Here is a 17,208-nt window from a genome sequence, read left to right as displayed (position 1 = left end):
TGGTGGTCAGAGGGTGAATGTAGTGAGAGAGTGAGTGGTTGGTGGTAGTCAGAGGGTGAATGTAGTGAGAGAGTGAGTGGTTGGTGGTGGTCAGAGGGTGAATGTAGTGAGAGAGTGAGTGGTTGGTGGTGGTCAGAGAGTGAATGTAGTGAGAGAGTGAGTGGTTGGTGGTGGTCAGAGGGTGAATGTAGTGAGAGAGTGAGTAGTTGGTGGTGGTCAGAAGGTGAATGTCGTGAGAGAGTGAGTGGTTGGTGGTGGTCAGAAGGTGAATGAGTGATTGCTGGGCCTTGGAAGGAGTATCACCATGTTTTATGCGTTCTGCTGCTCAGGAGCTTTAGTAGAAATATTTTATTTTATTACCAAATACAAAATGCAGCAACAGAAAATGCAACAATAAAAAGAAAGGGAACACAACCAGGAAGACTGAAGGGTTCAGGCTGAGGTTTAACTTATATTGCCTAACCCTGTACATAATTAACATGAAGCTTCTGCAGTTGGTGTGACAGAAACCAAAAACAACAAAAACGTACATATTCTTTGCCACTCCAAAATTACTGAACAAACGAAAACTGTCCTCTGAGGGAACACAGTTGTTTTTAATCTTGTCTATTTCGAACTCTATATTTTTCAAGAGTGGTGAGCTTTTATTTCCTTTTAAATATTTTGATTGTATCTGATGTTTTGAAGTTATTGTCCAGGTTGTTCTAGAGGGTAACCCCTCTTATGGGAATACATCAACTTTTTATATTTCCTCTTGCCATGTATTTGAGAAAGTGTCCAAAACCCCTGAACCAATATGGCCTGTCGGTATGTTTGAGTAGTTCCTGGGTATGAGTTGGAAGGTTATGACAATGCGCCTTATATACAAGAGTTTGTGTGTTAAAGTTGACAATGTCGTGTATTGTTAGTGTCTTACATATGGCAAATAGAGGGTTTGTTGGAGCATTATAATCAGTATCATTTATGATTAGAATGCCCCTTTTCTGCAGTAAAAAATTAGTTTCAATGTTTGATTTAGAATTATTTCCCTATAATTCCATCCCATGGTTCACATAGGGAAGAATAAGGGAGTTATATATTAAATTGAGTGCATTTCTATTTATTAATGATCTAATTTTCCACATAATGCCAATATGTTCAGCCAATTTTGTCTTCAAAATATTTGTTTGGCTTCCAGCTGAGCTTTTCAGCAAAAGTGATTCACAATCATTTAAATACCTGCACTTGTTGAATTTGTTCATTATTATTTTTAACATGGGTTTGACTGTTTGTATCCCAAGTATTTTCCAAATATGACATGTTTAGTCTTTGTCAAGTTCATTGAAAGTTTGTTATGGTCAAACCAGGTTTGTAATACCGAGAACTCTTTTTCTACAGTATCTCTGAGGACATGCAGGTCTTTTCAAGAGCAGTAGAGACAAGTATCATCTGTATATAATATACATTTAACTTTTTCCACAATATTACTTGTATTGCATATATACATAATAAATAGCTTGGGCCCCAATATAGAGAACTCCATGTGTGATAGTCTCTTCATTGGAGTCGACATTATTAATGTGCTCATGCTGGATCTAATTGCTGAGGTAATGTTCCAGCCAGGTGAAAGTCATACCCATGACACCATACCTCTTGTAGGGATTTCTTACCTCATAAGGATCACTATTTATGTTGTGGTTGGCTATCCATAATGATTAATAATTATCAAAGATAGTTATTAATTATGTTATTGAAATTTAATCTGATCTGTATCAGAACCTCGGAGCTCCACCTGTCTAAACAGGAAATGATAGCCAATTCAGTTCTATCAGTCTCATAAGATATACTAAACAGTTAATTAGGAATTTAAATTAATAGTTAAATTAATTACAATTGCCAGAATAAAGAGTAAAGGTTGAAGGATTTTGGAGTTCTTGACACAGAAGAGGTCGACATTTCATTCACCTTTGTGCACATTAATAAAACAGCACGTATGATTCCAAAAATTACATTTATTTACAATGAAAACAAATAAAACACAGATTCTAACTACCTATATACAGCCGGGTGTGTGTGTGTGTGTGTGTGTGTGTGTGTGTGTGCGTGTCTTGGGAGTCTGAGTGGGGATGTAATGACCACAGGGCGGCGGCAGACCTTGGAGGGTCAGTGTGAGTGGGTGTAATGCTCTTGAACAGACGCCAGAGGGAGGCAGATGTGCATACGCATGGGCCTGCGCATGAGGGGTTAATGAAAGAGAGAGAGAGAGAGAGAGAGAGAGAGAGAGAGAGAGAGAGAGAGAGAGGAGGAAAGAGGAGGAAAATTCTGGCAGGGCTCGGTTCGGACACTCAGTTCTCCACACAGAGTTCCAGTGGGCGAAAGCTCACTGGAACTCCTGTTCTGAGGTAGAAAACCAGAGTCCTGAACTTGTGATGGTGCACGTGAACACACGTGCACAACAGATGCTTATCAGCAGCACATGAAACACAAATGCAGGTTAGCTTCAGGCTAATCTAGCAGCGCTGCCCAGACAAAAACTCTCTTATGGTTCCGTTGCATTGTGTGGTACAGAACTGTCCTTGGGCTGGGCCCTGCTTTGCTTTAAGTGAGCTTCAGGTTTGCAGTGGTGTGGGAGCGCAGGCATGGCCTGGTCTTACTGCAGGTCCATGGAGTGCGTTGGAGGGTTGTTCACTGGGTTGGTTGGAGACTGAGAAGAGCAGCAGGGGGCAGTTGCTTGGGAGGCAGTTTGACCAAGTTTGCATTTTGGACACCTGCTGTGTCCGGGTCAAGTTTGACTAATGACAGGATTTTCCAACCTGGGGATTGCAGCCCTCAGGTCACTGTCCTCCCCCCTGCTGTTTTATTACCTCCCCATTGTTCTTGCAGCCTGTCCTCTTGGAGGGGGTACTGCTTGAATGAGAGCATGGATTCTAGGCCCAAAACTCTTCAGTAGTACTGATCACTAAAATTGTTCACGAACATTGTTCACAAGTATTGTTCACTATCACTGTTCACTAACACTGTTCACGAGCAATGTTCACTGACATTATTCACTAAAATTAATCACTAGTACTGTTCACTAACATTGTTCACTGATACCGTTCATGAACAGTTTTTATGAACATTGTTGTTGAACAGTATTCATGAACATTGTTCGCTAACACTATTCACTAACATTGTTCACTAACATTGTTCACTTTTACTGTTCACTAACATTGTTCACTACTACTGTTCACGAACACTGTTCACTAACATTGTTAACTAGTACTGTTCACTAACACTGTTCACTAACATTGTTCACTAGTACTGTTCATTAACACTGTTCACTAGTACTGTTCATTAACACTGTTCACTTGTACTTTTCACTAACACTGCTCCCTAACATTGTTCATTAACATTGTTCACTCGTACTGTTCACAAAAGATTTTCACTAGTACATTTCATGAACAGTGTTCATGAACATTGTTCGCAAACACTATTCACTAACATTGGTCACTAACATTGGTCACTTTTACTTTTCACTAACATTGTTCATTAGTAGTTCTGTTCACTAACACTGTTCACTAACATTGTTCACTAGTACTGGTCACTAACATTGTTCACTAATACTGCTCACTAACGTTGTTCAATAGTACTGTTCACTGAAATTTTTCATTATTACTGTTCATGAACACTGTTCATGAACATTGTTTCCTAACACTATTCACTAACATTGGTCACTTTTACTTTTCACTAACATTGCTCATTAGTAGTTCTGTTCACTAAAACTGTCCGCAAACATTGTTCACTAGTACTGTTCACTAACACTGTTCACGAGTAATGTTCACTAACATTGATCACTGATACTGCCTGCTAACATTGTTCACTAAAATGGTTCACTAGTAATGTTCACTAACATTGTTCACTGATGCTGCTCACTAACATTGTTCACGAACATTGTTCAATAGTACTGTTCACTAACATTGTTCACTAACATTGTTCAATAGTACTGTTCACTAACATTGTTCACTAACATTGTTCAATAGTACTGTTCACTAACATTGTTCACTTGTACTGTTCACTAAAACTTTTCACTAGTACTGTTCATGAACTCTGTTCATGAACTCTGTTCATGAACATTGTTCGCTAACCCTGTTCCCTAGCATTGGTCACTAACATTGTTCATGAGTATTTTTCACTAAAACTGTTCACTAGTACTGTTCACTAACATGGTTCATTAATGCTGTTCAAGAACACTGTTCACTAATACTGTTCATTAGCACTGTTATCAAACGTTGTTCACTAATACTGTTGACTTACATTTTTCACTAATACTGCTCAGTAACACTGTTCACTAGTACTGTTGACTAATATTGTTCAGTGGTACTGTTCACAAACATTGTTCAATAGTTCTGTTCACTAACATTCTTCACGAGTACTGTTCACTAGCATCGTTCACTAATGCTGCTCACTAACATTGTTCACTTGCACTATTGACTAACATTTTTCACGAGTACTGTTCACGAACATTGCAAGCTAACACTGCTCACTAGTACTGTTCACTAACATTATTCACTAGTGATATCCACTAATATTGTTCACTCATACTGCTCTCTAACAGTGTTCACTAAAATTGTTCACAAACATGGTTTACTAATACTGCTTACGAACACTGTTCATTTTTGTAATTTTAATAATAAAAAGATGTATTGACATCACCATCATTGTGTACCATGGTATTTGGTACAGACTGAGTAAGTGGGGGAGACGTGGAGATTTTTAGGAAAAGTGGCTGTCATTTTTATGTTGAGATGGTAGGGGGTGTTATTGGCAGCTGCTGAATTATACTACAAAAGTAACTTGTGATCTAACTCACTTTGACAACAGTAAATTAAAGAGAATCTCCATGTTTGTACTCCAAGAGCTCTGCACTCATTTCTTTTCTAACCTGAACAGGTGGAATGTTTTGATGGACTACTGTTACACTACGCCCTCTGGAAATCCCAATGATGACCTCCGCTATGACCTTTTCTTTAGGTATCTCCACTGTAAATACGTGTTGCTCATTACTTCATATTAGGCTCTCTGCACATTACTTTCCATTCATTCTCTCATTCTTTCTTCCTTGAGAAGCTGTGAAAAGGATCCCCAGACAACCGTCTTTGAGAATGGAAAGAGCCAAATGGGCCGATTCGCCTTCGAGGTGTTTCGATTTGTGAAGCACAAGAACCAGAAGATGTCTACAGTTTTCCTCCACTGCGTCACAAAACTGTGCCGAGCAGACGACTGCCCCATGCTTATGCCAGTGAGCACACACACACACACACACACACAACACACACACACACACACACACACACACACACACACACACACACACACACACACACTCACACACACACACACACACACACACACACACACACACACACACACACACACACACACACACACACACACACACAGAACTCACTAATAAACTCAATCACTGTAATACAATCTAATATCATAATCAATAGAACTCAATCACTGTAATGGAATCAACACATCTTCATAAAAGTTTAACAATTCTGTGCAGAGCATCAGGTTTAATTAATCATTATGTTAATGCCCAGTAGTTACCAGATCCTTAACATCTCTGAAGGAGTTTGGTTGTTGTCCAGGATGGAGAGAAGCTGTTAGCACCTCCTGCTAACTGTGGTTGGTTGCATTGAGAAGGAGGAGAAGAAGAAGAAGAGGAAGACTTGACTTGAAAAAAACCTTTATTTAACAAACACAAAAATCAATGAAATCCATGTTTATCCCTCCTCACAGAGGAAAACAATGGTTTGCAGACACAGCGTCAAACCACAAACAGGTCACACACTGTGAAGGGCTATAAAATCAATACAAGATCACATAGAATATTAAACGTTCATGATAAGACAGTCTCCCTCACCAAGGGAGCACCGGACCTGCCTGATTCCCCACACTGAAATAAAACCGGTCAATTTTTATGTGAGTTTGTAAAAACTGTGTTCCAACCTCAGACGAGCAGTGACCAGACCTTTAAAAACATGCAGAGGATCAGTAAAACCAACACCTGAGACCAGGTTCTTCCTGCTTCGCCAAATGGAAAGTTTTGCACATGCAAAGATGAAATTTAATAATATCAAAGTTGCTTTTATTTGTTTGATATACTTTGGACCAAAAACAAAAAGGTGGACAGAAAAAGCCTCTCCCAGAGCCTCCACCAGCCTTTGTAGAAGCGTATAAAGACTGGTCGACCTGTGACAGGACACCACCAGATGTTCTACAGTTTCAGGCTCTGGACAAAAAGAGCAGTTCTCCTCAGTGCGTGGATCCTGGTGGGCTCTGTATCTGTTGGTAGCTACCGCTCCATGTATCACCCTCCACTGGATGTCACCCATCTGCTTTTCCATGGGGGGTTTGTACAGGACCCGCCAGCTCCCCCTAGGGGAAGAATCCCCACCAAGCAAATCAGTCCACCTCGACTCCCTCACTCCAGCCAGTGACTGCAGATTCAGGACCTTCACACAGCTACTGTACAGCTCCTTCCCAGGGCAGGATTGGAAGAGCCCCAGTCTGGGAGTCGTAAAAAAAAAAAAAAAAAAGTAATGGTCAGTAGTTTCCCCTCCTCTTCCTCCCATTCTCCCACAGCAGGACGAACCTTCAGGGAGGGGAAAACATAGTCTTCTCTTCTGCTCCACTGGTCAGCACGACTCTTGTCCTGCACAAAGGAACGAAGAGGAGCAGGAAAAGACCGCCACACCTCTTCCACCAGGCGCTGGACCACTCTGCTGGACCGAACCCCATCATTTCCGTCAGCTGCTGCGTGGATGTCCGAGCCAGATGGCCAACCTTTGTGATCCCTGTATGGATGAGCTGGCTTCTCAAGGTGTCTGAGGAGAAGGCTGCGGTGGGGATCAGGCAGTTATGGAGCAGAGGTTCTTCAAAGACCCACGGCCCAGGCTTGGCGTCTGGACGGGAGATGTCCAGAGTCCTCCATGCCTCCATCATCTACATGTAGAAAGGAGTCAGTCCAGAAAGGTCACCTTCAGCTGTGTTTGTCAGAAATAATTGTTTATCAAGACCGAGTCTCCCAGCCTTCCTCAGTAACAGCTGTACCAGTGGCGTCCAGACGGACGAGCCGTAAAGGAGCCTCTGTAAAGCCTGCAGTCTGAAGGCCACAGTTCTGGAGATGGTGTCTATGAGGCCCTGTCCCCCCTCTGCCACAGGGAGATACAGGAGCAACACTCGCACCCATTGTCAGCCAGTCCAAAAAAAATCCATCAGGACTTTCTGCAGTCTTTCCAGGAGGCCCGGTGGAGGGACCAGGACTTTGAGTTTGTGCCACAGAGACGAGGCGACCAGATTGTTGGCTATGAGAGTTCTTCCCCTGTAGGACAACTGTGGTAGCACCATTTCCATTTAGACAACCTAGCCTGCACCTGATCCAGCACTCCCTCACAGTTTTGTTTCTCCCTGTCCTCATTTCCCAGCCACAGACCCAAGGCTTTTATGCCTGTGGTCCCCCACTTGAGGCTTCCAGGGAGGTCAGGACTGTCCTGAAGACACCAGCGTCCCACCAAACACGCCTCACTCTTCCCCCAGTTCACTCTGGCTGAAGAGGCTTTCTCATACAGGGCTAAACTGTCCTGCAAAGCAAGCACATCCTCCTGTCCCTCTACAAAAACATTTATGTCATCCGGGTAAGCCGACACAACCACCTTGGACTCAGCAGCTAACGTCGGCAGACACAGACCCATCAGCTGGTTCTTCAGTCTGCACAGCAGTGGCTCATCAGCCATAATGCACAGCTGGCCTGATATGGGACAACCCTGCCGGATGCCTCTATGGACAGCTACAGGACAGCTTAGCCCTCCCCCCACCTTAATCACACATGATGCTTGGCTGTACAACAACTTTATCCAAGCCACAAACGTTTGTCCAACCCCAAAAGCCTGCAGTGTTGAAAATAAAAAAGAGTGATCAACACGATCAAAAGCTTTCTCTTAGTCAATGGAAATAATGGCGGTGTTCAAGTTGTACAATTTGCAGCACTCAAAAATGTCTCTCATTAAAAACAAATTATCATGTATTGACCTGTCGGGGACACAGTAAGATTGTTCGCTGCTAATTAATAAGTCAATAAAAACTTTTAGTTTTTTAGACAAAATTTTATAGTCCGTGCATAGAAGAGCTACAGGTCTCCAGTTCTTCAGCAGGGTCACATCCCCCTTCTTAGGCAGCAGGGAGATCACTACACAGCGGCAGGAAGAGTCCCACTCTTAAAAGAATCTCTATAAATGTCCAGCAGGTCCCATCTGAGCAGGCTCCAGAAATGTTTATAGAACTCTAGGGGGAGTCCATCGAGGCCTGGAGACTTCCCAGAGGCCATCTGTGACACTGCAGCACTCAGTTCCTCCAAAGAGAGGCCTGAGCTCAGCACCTGACGGTCCTCTGGACTCAGCTGAGGCAGATCCTGCAGCAGCTCAGCAGCAGCATCCCCGTCACAGTCCTCTGCTCCAAACAGGTCTGCGTAGAAGGCCACAGCATGCCTCCTCATCTCAGCTGGGTCAGAAGTCAGCCGCCCATCAGGCAGTCGGAGACACACCATCTGCCTCCCCTGAGCCTCCGATCTCTCCAAAGTAAAGATGAAGGAGGTAGGAGCATCTATGTCCCTGAGCCTGGCTCGGACCAAGACCCCTTTGGCTCTCTCCTGAAGAAAGGACTTCAATTGTTGCGGCTTAGAGAGCAGCAAACCAGTGTCATGGTCAGAAACATTCTGCAGTCCACTAATTTCTGTTTCCAACTCTTCAACAGCTCCTCGAATCCTGGCTGTGGAAAAGTAGGTGTACTGCTGGCCGAAACTTCTGATATGGCCCTTCCCCACCTCCCACCACTGACTGGGAGAAGAAAAACACTCTTTTTTTCCTGCCCAGTACTTCCAAAAATAGTTAAAATTGTGACCGCACTGCACGTGCATTGCCAAATGTGCATACAATCCTCCGTCTCCCCTTCTGTACAATCACAAATTAAAAGCAAATAAAGGTAGCCAGACGGCTTGGAACTCCTGAAATTATACCTAAACTGCTTCAGGAAAGGTGGAGAACGTCAAGCAGCAGAAGTGGATATATTTTTTGGATAGTTACGTTACATTATGGAACACACACAGAAGTGAGCTCAGAGTGGAGCTTGAATACAATCATGTGCTCACCCGCGACCTGCGCAAGGTCTGCAGACGAGCCTTGCGGAGAGCATGTGAAGGCCTTAAGGCAGATTTCTTTAATCGGCAACAGGTTATGGCTGAAATGGGATTGGCTAAAAGCTGTATATGGAAGGGGAGAAGCTCTGAGAAGAAGCAGACAGACCATTTGGAATTATTTAACAAGTATTCATGGACATAATATAATCAAATTCAATCTGTGATTCAGTTCTTTTTCTTCGTTTTGCAGAGAACCCTAGAAGGCCCTGATGGCCCACCACTGCTTTTCAGTAAGGTTTAAAAGTATTCCAGTATGATAGTGGCACTGCAGCAGATTGTAGTTAATGATCATGATCCTGGTCTGTACATCTTCTCTGCTGGTGAAATAAAATGTCAGCAATGTGATGATCTGATGAGGACACCCATTTCTATTCAGTGGAACTGAGTTTTGCCGGAGTGTTTCAGGTTATCGTCTCATGGTTGAGTGAGAATCCATTTAGAGTCCATCATAGGAATGACTCAGATCTAATGCATCATGTCAAACTGCAGTCTGTGTCTTCATGATAACTTCCTCTCTATAGATCTGTGGCAGTAGGAGAAGGAGGGACGTCGCTGAGGGCGAAGAAACCAATCCTGCGTCTGGAAATGCAGTCCTGACTGCTGGGCCTATCATCACTCGCAGTGGTAAAGATTGATTGACGTCATCTCTTTTTCCTGACAGCAGTCCCAGAAAACTGCTAATGATACTGATGATCTGTAGTCTAATGCATGTGGAGCTGCATCTCCATCCAAGGCCAAGCACCTCATTTTATCTCATTACAACAGACACATTATATAGAACCAGTGAAGTTAGGTGAGGTGAGGTTCCTGGCTGGTGAGGCACAACTCCTCTGGACTCAGATTTCCATTGTAAGAAGTGAAAAGAGCTTCTTATTTCACTCTTCATCCAACAGCATCAACTGGTAATGCTTCATATTCATAAGCATTCCTCTTTCAGTCACACTGACAAACACAAACATGAAAACAAACATAAAGATAAACGTAAACACAAACATAAACACTGAAACATATTTGTCCTACAAAGAAAGTGTCTTTTATAGAGATGGACAGAGCACCCTTTTTGTGTCCAAGCAATTCATATTTACTGTAAACTAATTAAAGTATAGAGCTGTGTACAGCACTAATTTCATTTTGACCATCAGTAAACATTTCTGTTATTTTTCAAACTTTAAATTCTGGTGCTTTAATCAATTTTAGTAAAAGTTGTCTATTAAAATGATAAGAAAGAGTCACCACATAGCAACTAGAGTCACTATAGAGGAGCTGTAGAGTCACTGCAGTTGAGCTGCAGTCAATAGAGAGGAGCTGGAATCCCTATAGAGGAGCTGGAATCCCTATAGAGGAGCTGGAGTCATTACAAATGGGCTGTTGTCACCACATAGAAGCTGGAGTCACTACAGAGGAGCTAAAGTCACCACAGATGAGCTAGAGTAATTACAGAGGAGCAAGAGTCACTACAGAGGTACTAGAGTCACTATAATGGAGCTGTAGAGTCACTACAGAGGAGCAAGACTCACAAGAGAGGAGCTGGAGTTCCTAAAGAGGAGCTGTAGAGTCACTGCAGAGGAGCTGGAGTCCCTACTGAGAAGTGATAGTCAATACAGAGGAGCTGTATTTATCATTGATCAGTAACATTTATCATTGAGTCAGATAGAGCAAAATCGTTCATCTGTGTCAAACAGTGCCTACGAGTGTCTGACTGCTTCCAAACCCACACAGACTGAAAGAGAACAAATATTCCTCTCAAGAAATGTTAAGGTTATGCCCAAAAACTGTGTATTCAGAGGACTTGTTTCAAAAATATTTGGATAAAGTCATCGCCAACATCACCAACTGCAGGTGTCAAAACACTGTTGCATCATGACACCCAGGATTGCACAATACCACGTTAATCAAACTGACCACTTAACCTGCATGTCCTTCCAAATAAAATGCCCAAAACTCCTTCAAAATAAATGTGCTTGTTTACCCTTGTAACCCTTTTCAAAAATTACACCAAAAAGCTTAAAAATTGATATTTAGGGATGAGCTAAAATAGATCTTAGTTGGCTTTCAATATAAAAGACCCTATATTTTTGAAATAAAAGTAATTTTTTGTTAAAACCTTCAAAATTTTAATTTGATCAATATTTAAATGGACCAGAAACCATGATTGACCAGAGGTCATGATTGAACCAAAGGCCATGATTGGACCGACTCCAACAGGCCTGAGACCAGAGTGGGAGGTCCTGATCAACGCTGCTTGTAGCTTTAAAGGACCCATATTTCACTATATTTCATGTTTCACAGTCCATCCTATGCTCATGTGGGACAATAATTTGGGTGATACAGTATACAACAGTCAAAACTTGTGAAATTATAGTTATTTCTTGGACTGAGGTGACGTCACCTCTCATGAAACGGGTGGTTCTCAGCTCCTCTGCCTCCTCCACCCTCACGGAGACTGCAGCCCAGCTCACAGCTGCTTCCTCCACCTCCTCTGTGACGTAGCCAGCAGCTCACGCTCGCTTGGTACTAATGTACTTACAGATCTTGGCCCTCGTTAGTCTTTTATTGTGGGAATAGCAGCAGGTTTCAAGATGAGCTTCTGAGTAAGTCCAGTTTCAAAGTACCGTAGTTCTGGAAGCTTCTTTGGTGAAGAGTCGCTCGCAAACAAACAGATTCTTTGCGGAAAAGAAAAAAAGTCCAGCCACATTCGTCGCTGTGCTTCTTCTTTCGGCAAGACAAATAGTGTGGAACCATACTTGCACCTGAAAACACATTTTCTCCAAGTGGACATGATGGTGAAAACAGCAGCGTTCAATGTGAAGCAGCAGAGACTGAGAGAGCACAGAGAAGAGGCTCCTTGGCACATTCGTGGTTAGGGTCTTGTTTGGTTTCTCCTCATGTCAATCTTCCTGGAGGCGGGGCTTCTCCAGCTCTGTGCTGAGTCAGCAAGGTGGTGCCCCGTCATCAACTTGAATCAACGCGTTGAGTTCTCCACCAGTTAGAACAGTGAAAGATCTCTGTGAACTCAAGCTTGAGGGAATCAATGAAAAAAACACTTTGGGGATGTATATGAACCCCAAATAGCACTTGTATCATGTTTAAAGCACAGAAAAGTCGATTTAGTATAATATGGGACCTTTAATATTAACTGGAAGTATTTTATATTGTCTCTTATTTCACAGTTCAAAGACACAAATCTGACACTTAAATTGTGTGCCTTGTTTAAAGTTGCACAGCTCCCCTCAATCAACCAATCAATCAACCAATCAATCAACCAATCAACCAATCAATCAAGCAAGCAAGCAAGCAATCAAAATAAAGAAATGCCACAGAAAAAAAATGTGTTTCATTGAATGTGGACAAATTCATTTACTTGTTTTGTATGTTTGATTTGTGGAGAAAAAATAAATAGACAAAGAATGTACAATGGCTAAAATGGACCAAACAAGAGAAATCACCTTAACCCTAACACTGATTAAAGTGTCTTTCTATAAAACTCAATTGAATAAGTTAAAGTGAATAAATTCAACATAATCTGTAGTTTTGGTCAATATTACCACTGTGCTCTTTGCTTTGTGTTCTGTTCTTTTAGATGAAACGCCAACCAACAACTCCCAGCTGGGTGAGTCTTCTCCTTCTGTGCCTGATGTGGAGGGACTTTGATTATCTTCACTTTATTTGTTTTACCTGAAACATGTCGCACCATTTGTAACCTAAAATCATGGGTGTCTGTCGACTAAAGGCTGCATTTTCCTTTCCAAAGTGTTGAATAGTGGTGGTGCCGTCAGCTCAACACACAGAGGGAATGTAGACATTCTGGCTCTCATGAGGTTCCTCTTTAAGGAAGAATGAGAACAGAATGAGAACAACTCTACTACTACATTAGAGACACATATATATTACTAGGACTAGAAAAAGCTTCCTCGCTTCATAGTACAACTGTGGAAACAGGACTGGCAACTTTGAAGGATTCATTCATGATTTTTTACGATGCTCCACCTGCTTCCGCACAAATGAAGCTGGTTCAGACCAGAACAGAGTCTCTCAGTTACACAGACAAAGCAGAGAACACATGGTTTCATCGATCGATGAATAAGTCAGTAGATCTTCATGAGCAGAACACTTTTCATATAATAAGTCACATTGAACAAATGTCATACAGCTAATCTGAAGAATACCTACAATCTTCAGATGATAAGAATACATCTTTACTTGTTACTTGTGTGGAATAAAACTAAACTCAGCCAAAAGTAACATTTAGGTTTGTTACTTGAATATTGTGGAATGAGCTACTACTGCCTGTGAGACAATTCCCCTCTCCTCATCACTGTCCACTTTTAAAACTACTCTTAAGACCCATTTTATTCCTTGACTTTTGACCACGTCTTGGACCCTGTGCCTGGTTTTATTGTTGTCAATCTTATTGCTTGTTTTGTATTACTTTATTACCTACTCTTTTATTTTAATTATATTTGTCTATTATGTGAAGCACTTTGGCTTCAGCCACAGCTGTTTGGAAAGTGCTCTAGAAATGAAGGTGAATTGACTTGACACAGAGAACAAGTCACCTCTGTGGGTCTCTGAACAAGACCCTTGACCTCACCGCTCCCCGGTGCCACAATATGGCAGTCCACTGCAACAATATGGCAGCCCTCTGCTCTCTGGCACCACAATATGGCAGCTCACTGCTCTCTGGCACCACAATATGGCAGCCCACTGCTCTCTGGCACCACAATATGGCAGCCCACTGCTCTCTGGCACCACAATATGGCAGCCCACTGCTCTCTGGCACCACAATATGGCAGCTCACTGCTCTCTGGCACCACAATATGGCAGCCCACTGCTCTCTGGCACCACAATATGGCAGCCCACTGCTCTCTGGCACCACAATATGGCAGCCCTCTGCTCTCTGGCACCACAATATGGCAGCCCACTGCTCTCTGGCAACACAATATGGCAGCTCACTGCTCTCTGGCACCACAATATGGCAGCCCACTGCTCTCTGGCACCACAATATGACAGCTCACTGCTCTCTGGCACCACAATATGGCAGCCCACTGCTCTCTGGCACCACAATATGGCAGCCCACTGCTCTCTGGCACCACAATATGGCAGCTCACTGCTCTCTGGCACCACAATATGGCAGCCCACTGCTCTCTGGCACCACAATATGGCAGCTCACTGCTCTCTGGCACCACAATATGGCAGCCCACTGCTCTCTGGCACCACAATATGGCAGCTCACTGCTCTCTGGCACCACAATATGGCAGCTCACTGCTCTCTGGCACCACAATATGGCAGCCCACTGCTCTCTGGCACCACAATATGGCAGCTCACTGCTCTCTGGCACCACAATATGGCAGCCCACTGCTCTCTGGCACCACAATATGGCAGCTCACTGCTCTCTGGCACCACAATATGGCAGCTCACTGCTCTCTGGCACCACAATATGGCAGCCCACTGCTCTCTGGCACAACAATATGGCAGCTCGCCGCTCCCGGTTTTCACTTCACTTGCCTTGTCAGGGTTATTGTTCGTGAATTTCTGGGCTTCTTATCGTGGTTGGGACAATTAGTTGTACTGTGCAGAAGTAAGGTTGCTTCACAGCAGACAGCTCTATTTCACTGTTAGAATTCACATTTAGTGCACCAGATACGTATGTGAAACGATCATTCAAAATGTGATACAAGCACCAAACTAGGTACACATACTCCTTAGCGGCAACTTAAAAAAAAAAGTATTCTGGCCATGTGAAATCCATGATGGCTTCCATTTTCCACACTGGCCGCCATTCTGGCATATAACCTGCCCATTTCCACATTGAGTCTTGCTGCAGTAAGCTAGCCTGTGGTGTGGCTTCAATCAACCAATCAATCAATCTTTATTTCTAAAGCACATTTAAAAAAACCCAAAAGGTAACCAAAGTGCTGTACATCAAAAACATCAAATAAAATAAATAAAATAAATCAAAAGTTAATTCAAAAGCACAGAAGAGACAAGGCATAAAACATAGAAAACATGTAAAACAAACAAACAAACAAGCTTACTACAAGTTATATGATATCAAACAAGATGAAAATAAATCAAGGTGTACTAAAAGCCAAAGAATAAAAGTGGGTTTTTAAAAGGGATTTGAAAACAGGGAGCGAGGAAGCCTGCCTGATGTTGATAGGCAGCTCATTCCAGAGTTTCGGAGCAGCGGCGGCAAATGATCTGTCTCCTCTGAGCTTCAGCCTCGTCTTAGGGACTGTCAGCAGCAGCTGATCAGCTGATCTCAGGGATCTTGGTGGGCTACAATCTGGCTCCCCATTATCTCTCAGACCTGCTTCAACCTTACTAGGTTGAAGCAGGTCTGAGAGATAATGGGGAGCCAGATTGTTAAAACATTTAAAAACAAATAACAAAAGCTTAAAATTAATTCTGTGGTGCACAGGGAGCCAGTGGAGGGAGGCCAGGATGGGGGAGATGTGCTCACGCCTAGGGGTCTGTGTTAGCAGACGCGCAGCAGAGTTCTGCACAAGCTGCAGTGGAGAAAGGGAGGCCTGGCTAATGCCTACATACAGGGAGTTGCAGTAGTCCAGACGAGTGGTGATGAAAGCATGGATTAGTTTCTCCAGGTCAGGCCTTGATAAAATAGGCCTCAATTTGGCAATTTGGCGTAGTTGATAAAAACTTTTTTGCACTACAGAACAGATCTGCTTCTCAAATTTTAAATCAGGGTCGAACTTGACCCCCAGGTTGGTGACACAGTCATCCTGTCATATCACGTCACCACAAACTTCTCCAGGGTCTCCAGATCATCATCACCAACTGTTGGTGGGCACCGGCCCAGTTTGGTGAAGACATAAGAAGCCTCAGGACATAAATTCCAGGTTTGCCATGCTGATTTCTTCCCTGTACCATGGAATCACAGCCTGTAAAGCATAAAAGAAGAGATTTCCTCTGTGTTTCTCTGGTCCCATGGAATGATGAAGATCATGCACAGGCATCCATTTGATATTTAGTCCTTGTCCAATGGTCACCCACAGCTGCTGTCAACCAATCTGTTGAAGAGCTGGCAGAACATTGAGAAATCTGTGCCCAGCTGGGAGCAGGAGGAGGAGGTATGATGGTGTGTGTGGCTCGGCTGCTGACACTGCTGATTTCTTTAAAACTGAAGGCTCACTAGGCCAGCATGGCGATGAGCGCGTCCTCGATCCACATGCCATCCCAGTTAGTGTGCTTTCAATGGGACAGTATGGAGGCTGCTGGACCAAGGAGGAGGTTGATGGAGGGCTTCCACATGACCTGGCTTCACAGCTAGTGGGCAGGAATCCCATCTAGAGGCTTTGGGATGAGATGGAGGCAGAGTGAAGGAGACCGCCAACAAGAGCTCAGCATGTCTGGAACTCCTTCAAGACTGTTGGAAAACCATTCCAGACTAATGAAGCCCATCCAGAGGAGGTGGAGAGTTCACAGAGCACCAATCAAAGCAAAGGCTACTGTCAGGAATCTCATGCACGTTTTCACCTTTTTGTTTACCTTATGTGTTCATTCATAGTTTGCTGCTTCAGCGGGAAGCAACAATGTGAAAAAAACCCTGTTAAAATCAATAAAAAACATGACTGACAAATGAGTTAGAAATTGGAACTTGAGCTCTACCTCTTAACTCTGAATAGTTACTAATAGGAATAAATATAATTAGTGTTTCAGTGTCATTGAGCTATGACTGACACCAAAACTGAGCTGAGTCTCACAGCACTGAGCCAGACTGAGCTGCTGTTTGAGCTGGTATTGTGAAGTCATAATCTGTTGTTGTGTTTCCTTCTTCTGTAAATTCAGCCCAACTGAAACCTCCAGTCTTTCAGATGAACACGGTAACAAGTGCCCTCATCTCAGGCGTCATCATTCTGGGTGTCATGAGCATCTGCTTCTTCGTCTTCTCTCTCACCCTCCTCAAAGGAAAGAGTGTCTCCATCAGCTTGCCGTCTGGTGTCCGAAACCCCGCCTTCAGCTGA

General features: G+C 43.2%; 1 protein-coding gene across 1 annotated transcript in view; it reads left to right on the top strand.

Annotated features, from left to right (window-relative positions):
- The window catches only part of LOC308139118 (zona pellucida-like domain-containing protein 1), a gene marked incomplete at its 3' end in the record, with an annotated part of 33,342 nt that extends 16,134 nt beyond the window's left edge, over positions 1 to 17,208 (top strand). The window contains exons 6-10 of the mRNA XM_080508463.1: positions 4,912 to 4,992; positions 5,089 to 5,260; positions 9,745 to 9,847; positions 12,804 to 12,833; positions 17,033 to 17,208. Of these exons, the coding sequence (XP_080364589.1) occupies positions 4,912 to 4,992; positions 5,089 to 5,260; positions 9,745 to 9,847; positions 12,804 to 12,833; positions 17,033 to 17,208 (562 nt within the window). The remainder of the gene's footprint in view (positions 1 to 4,911; positions 4,993 to 5,088; positions 5,261 to 9,744; positions 9,848 to 12,803; positions 12,834 to 17,032) is intronic.

Source organism: Blennius ocellaris (genome assembly GCF_963422515.1).
Source record: "Blennius ocellaris genome assembly, chromosome: 14".
NCBI lineage: Eukaryota > Metazoa > Chordata > Actinopteri > Blenniiformes > Blenniidae > Blennius > Blennius ocellaris.
This window is presented reverse-complemented; position numbering and strand designations above follow the sequence as displayed.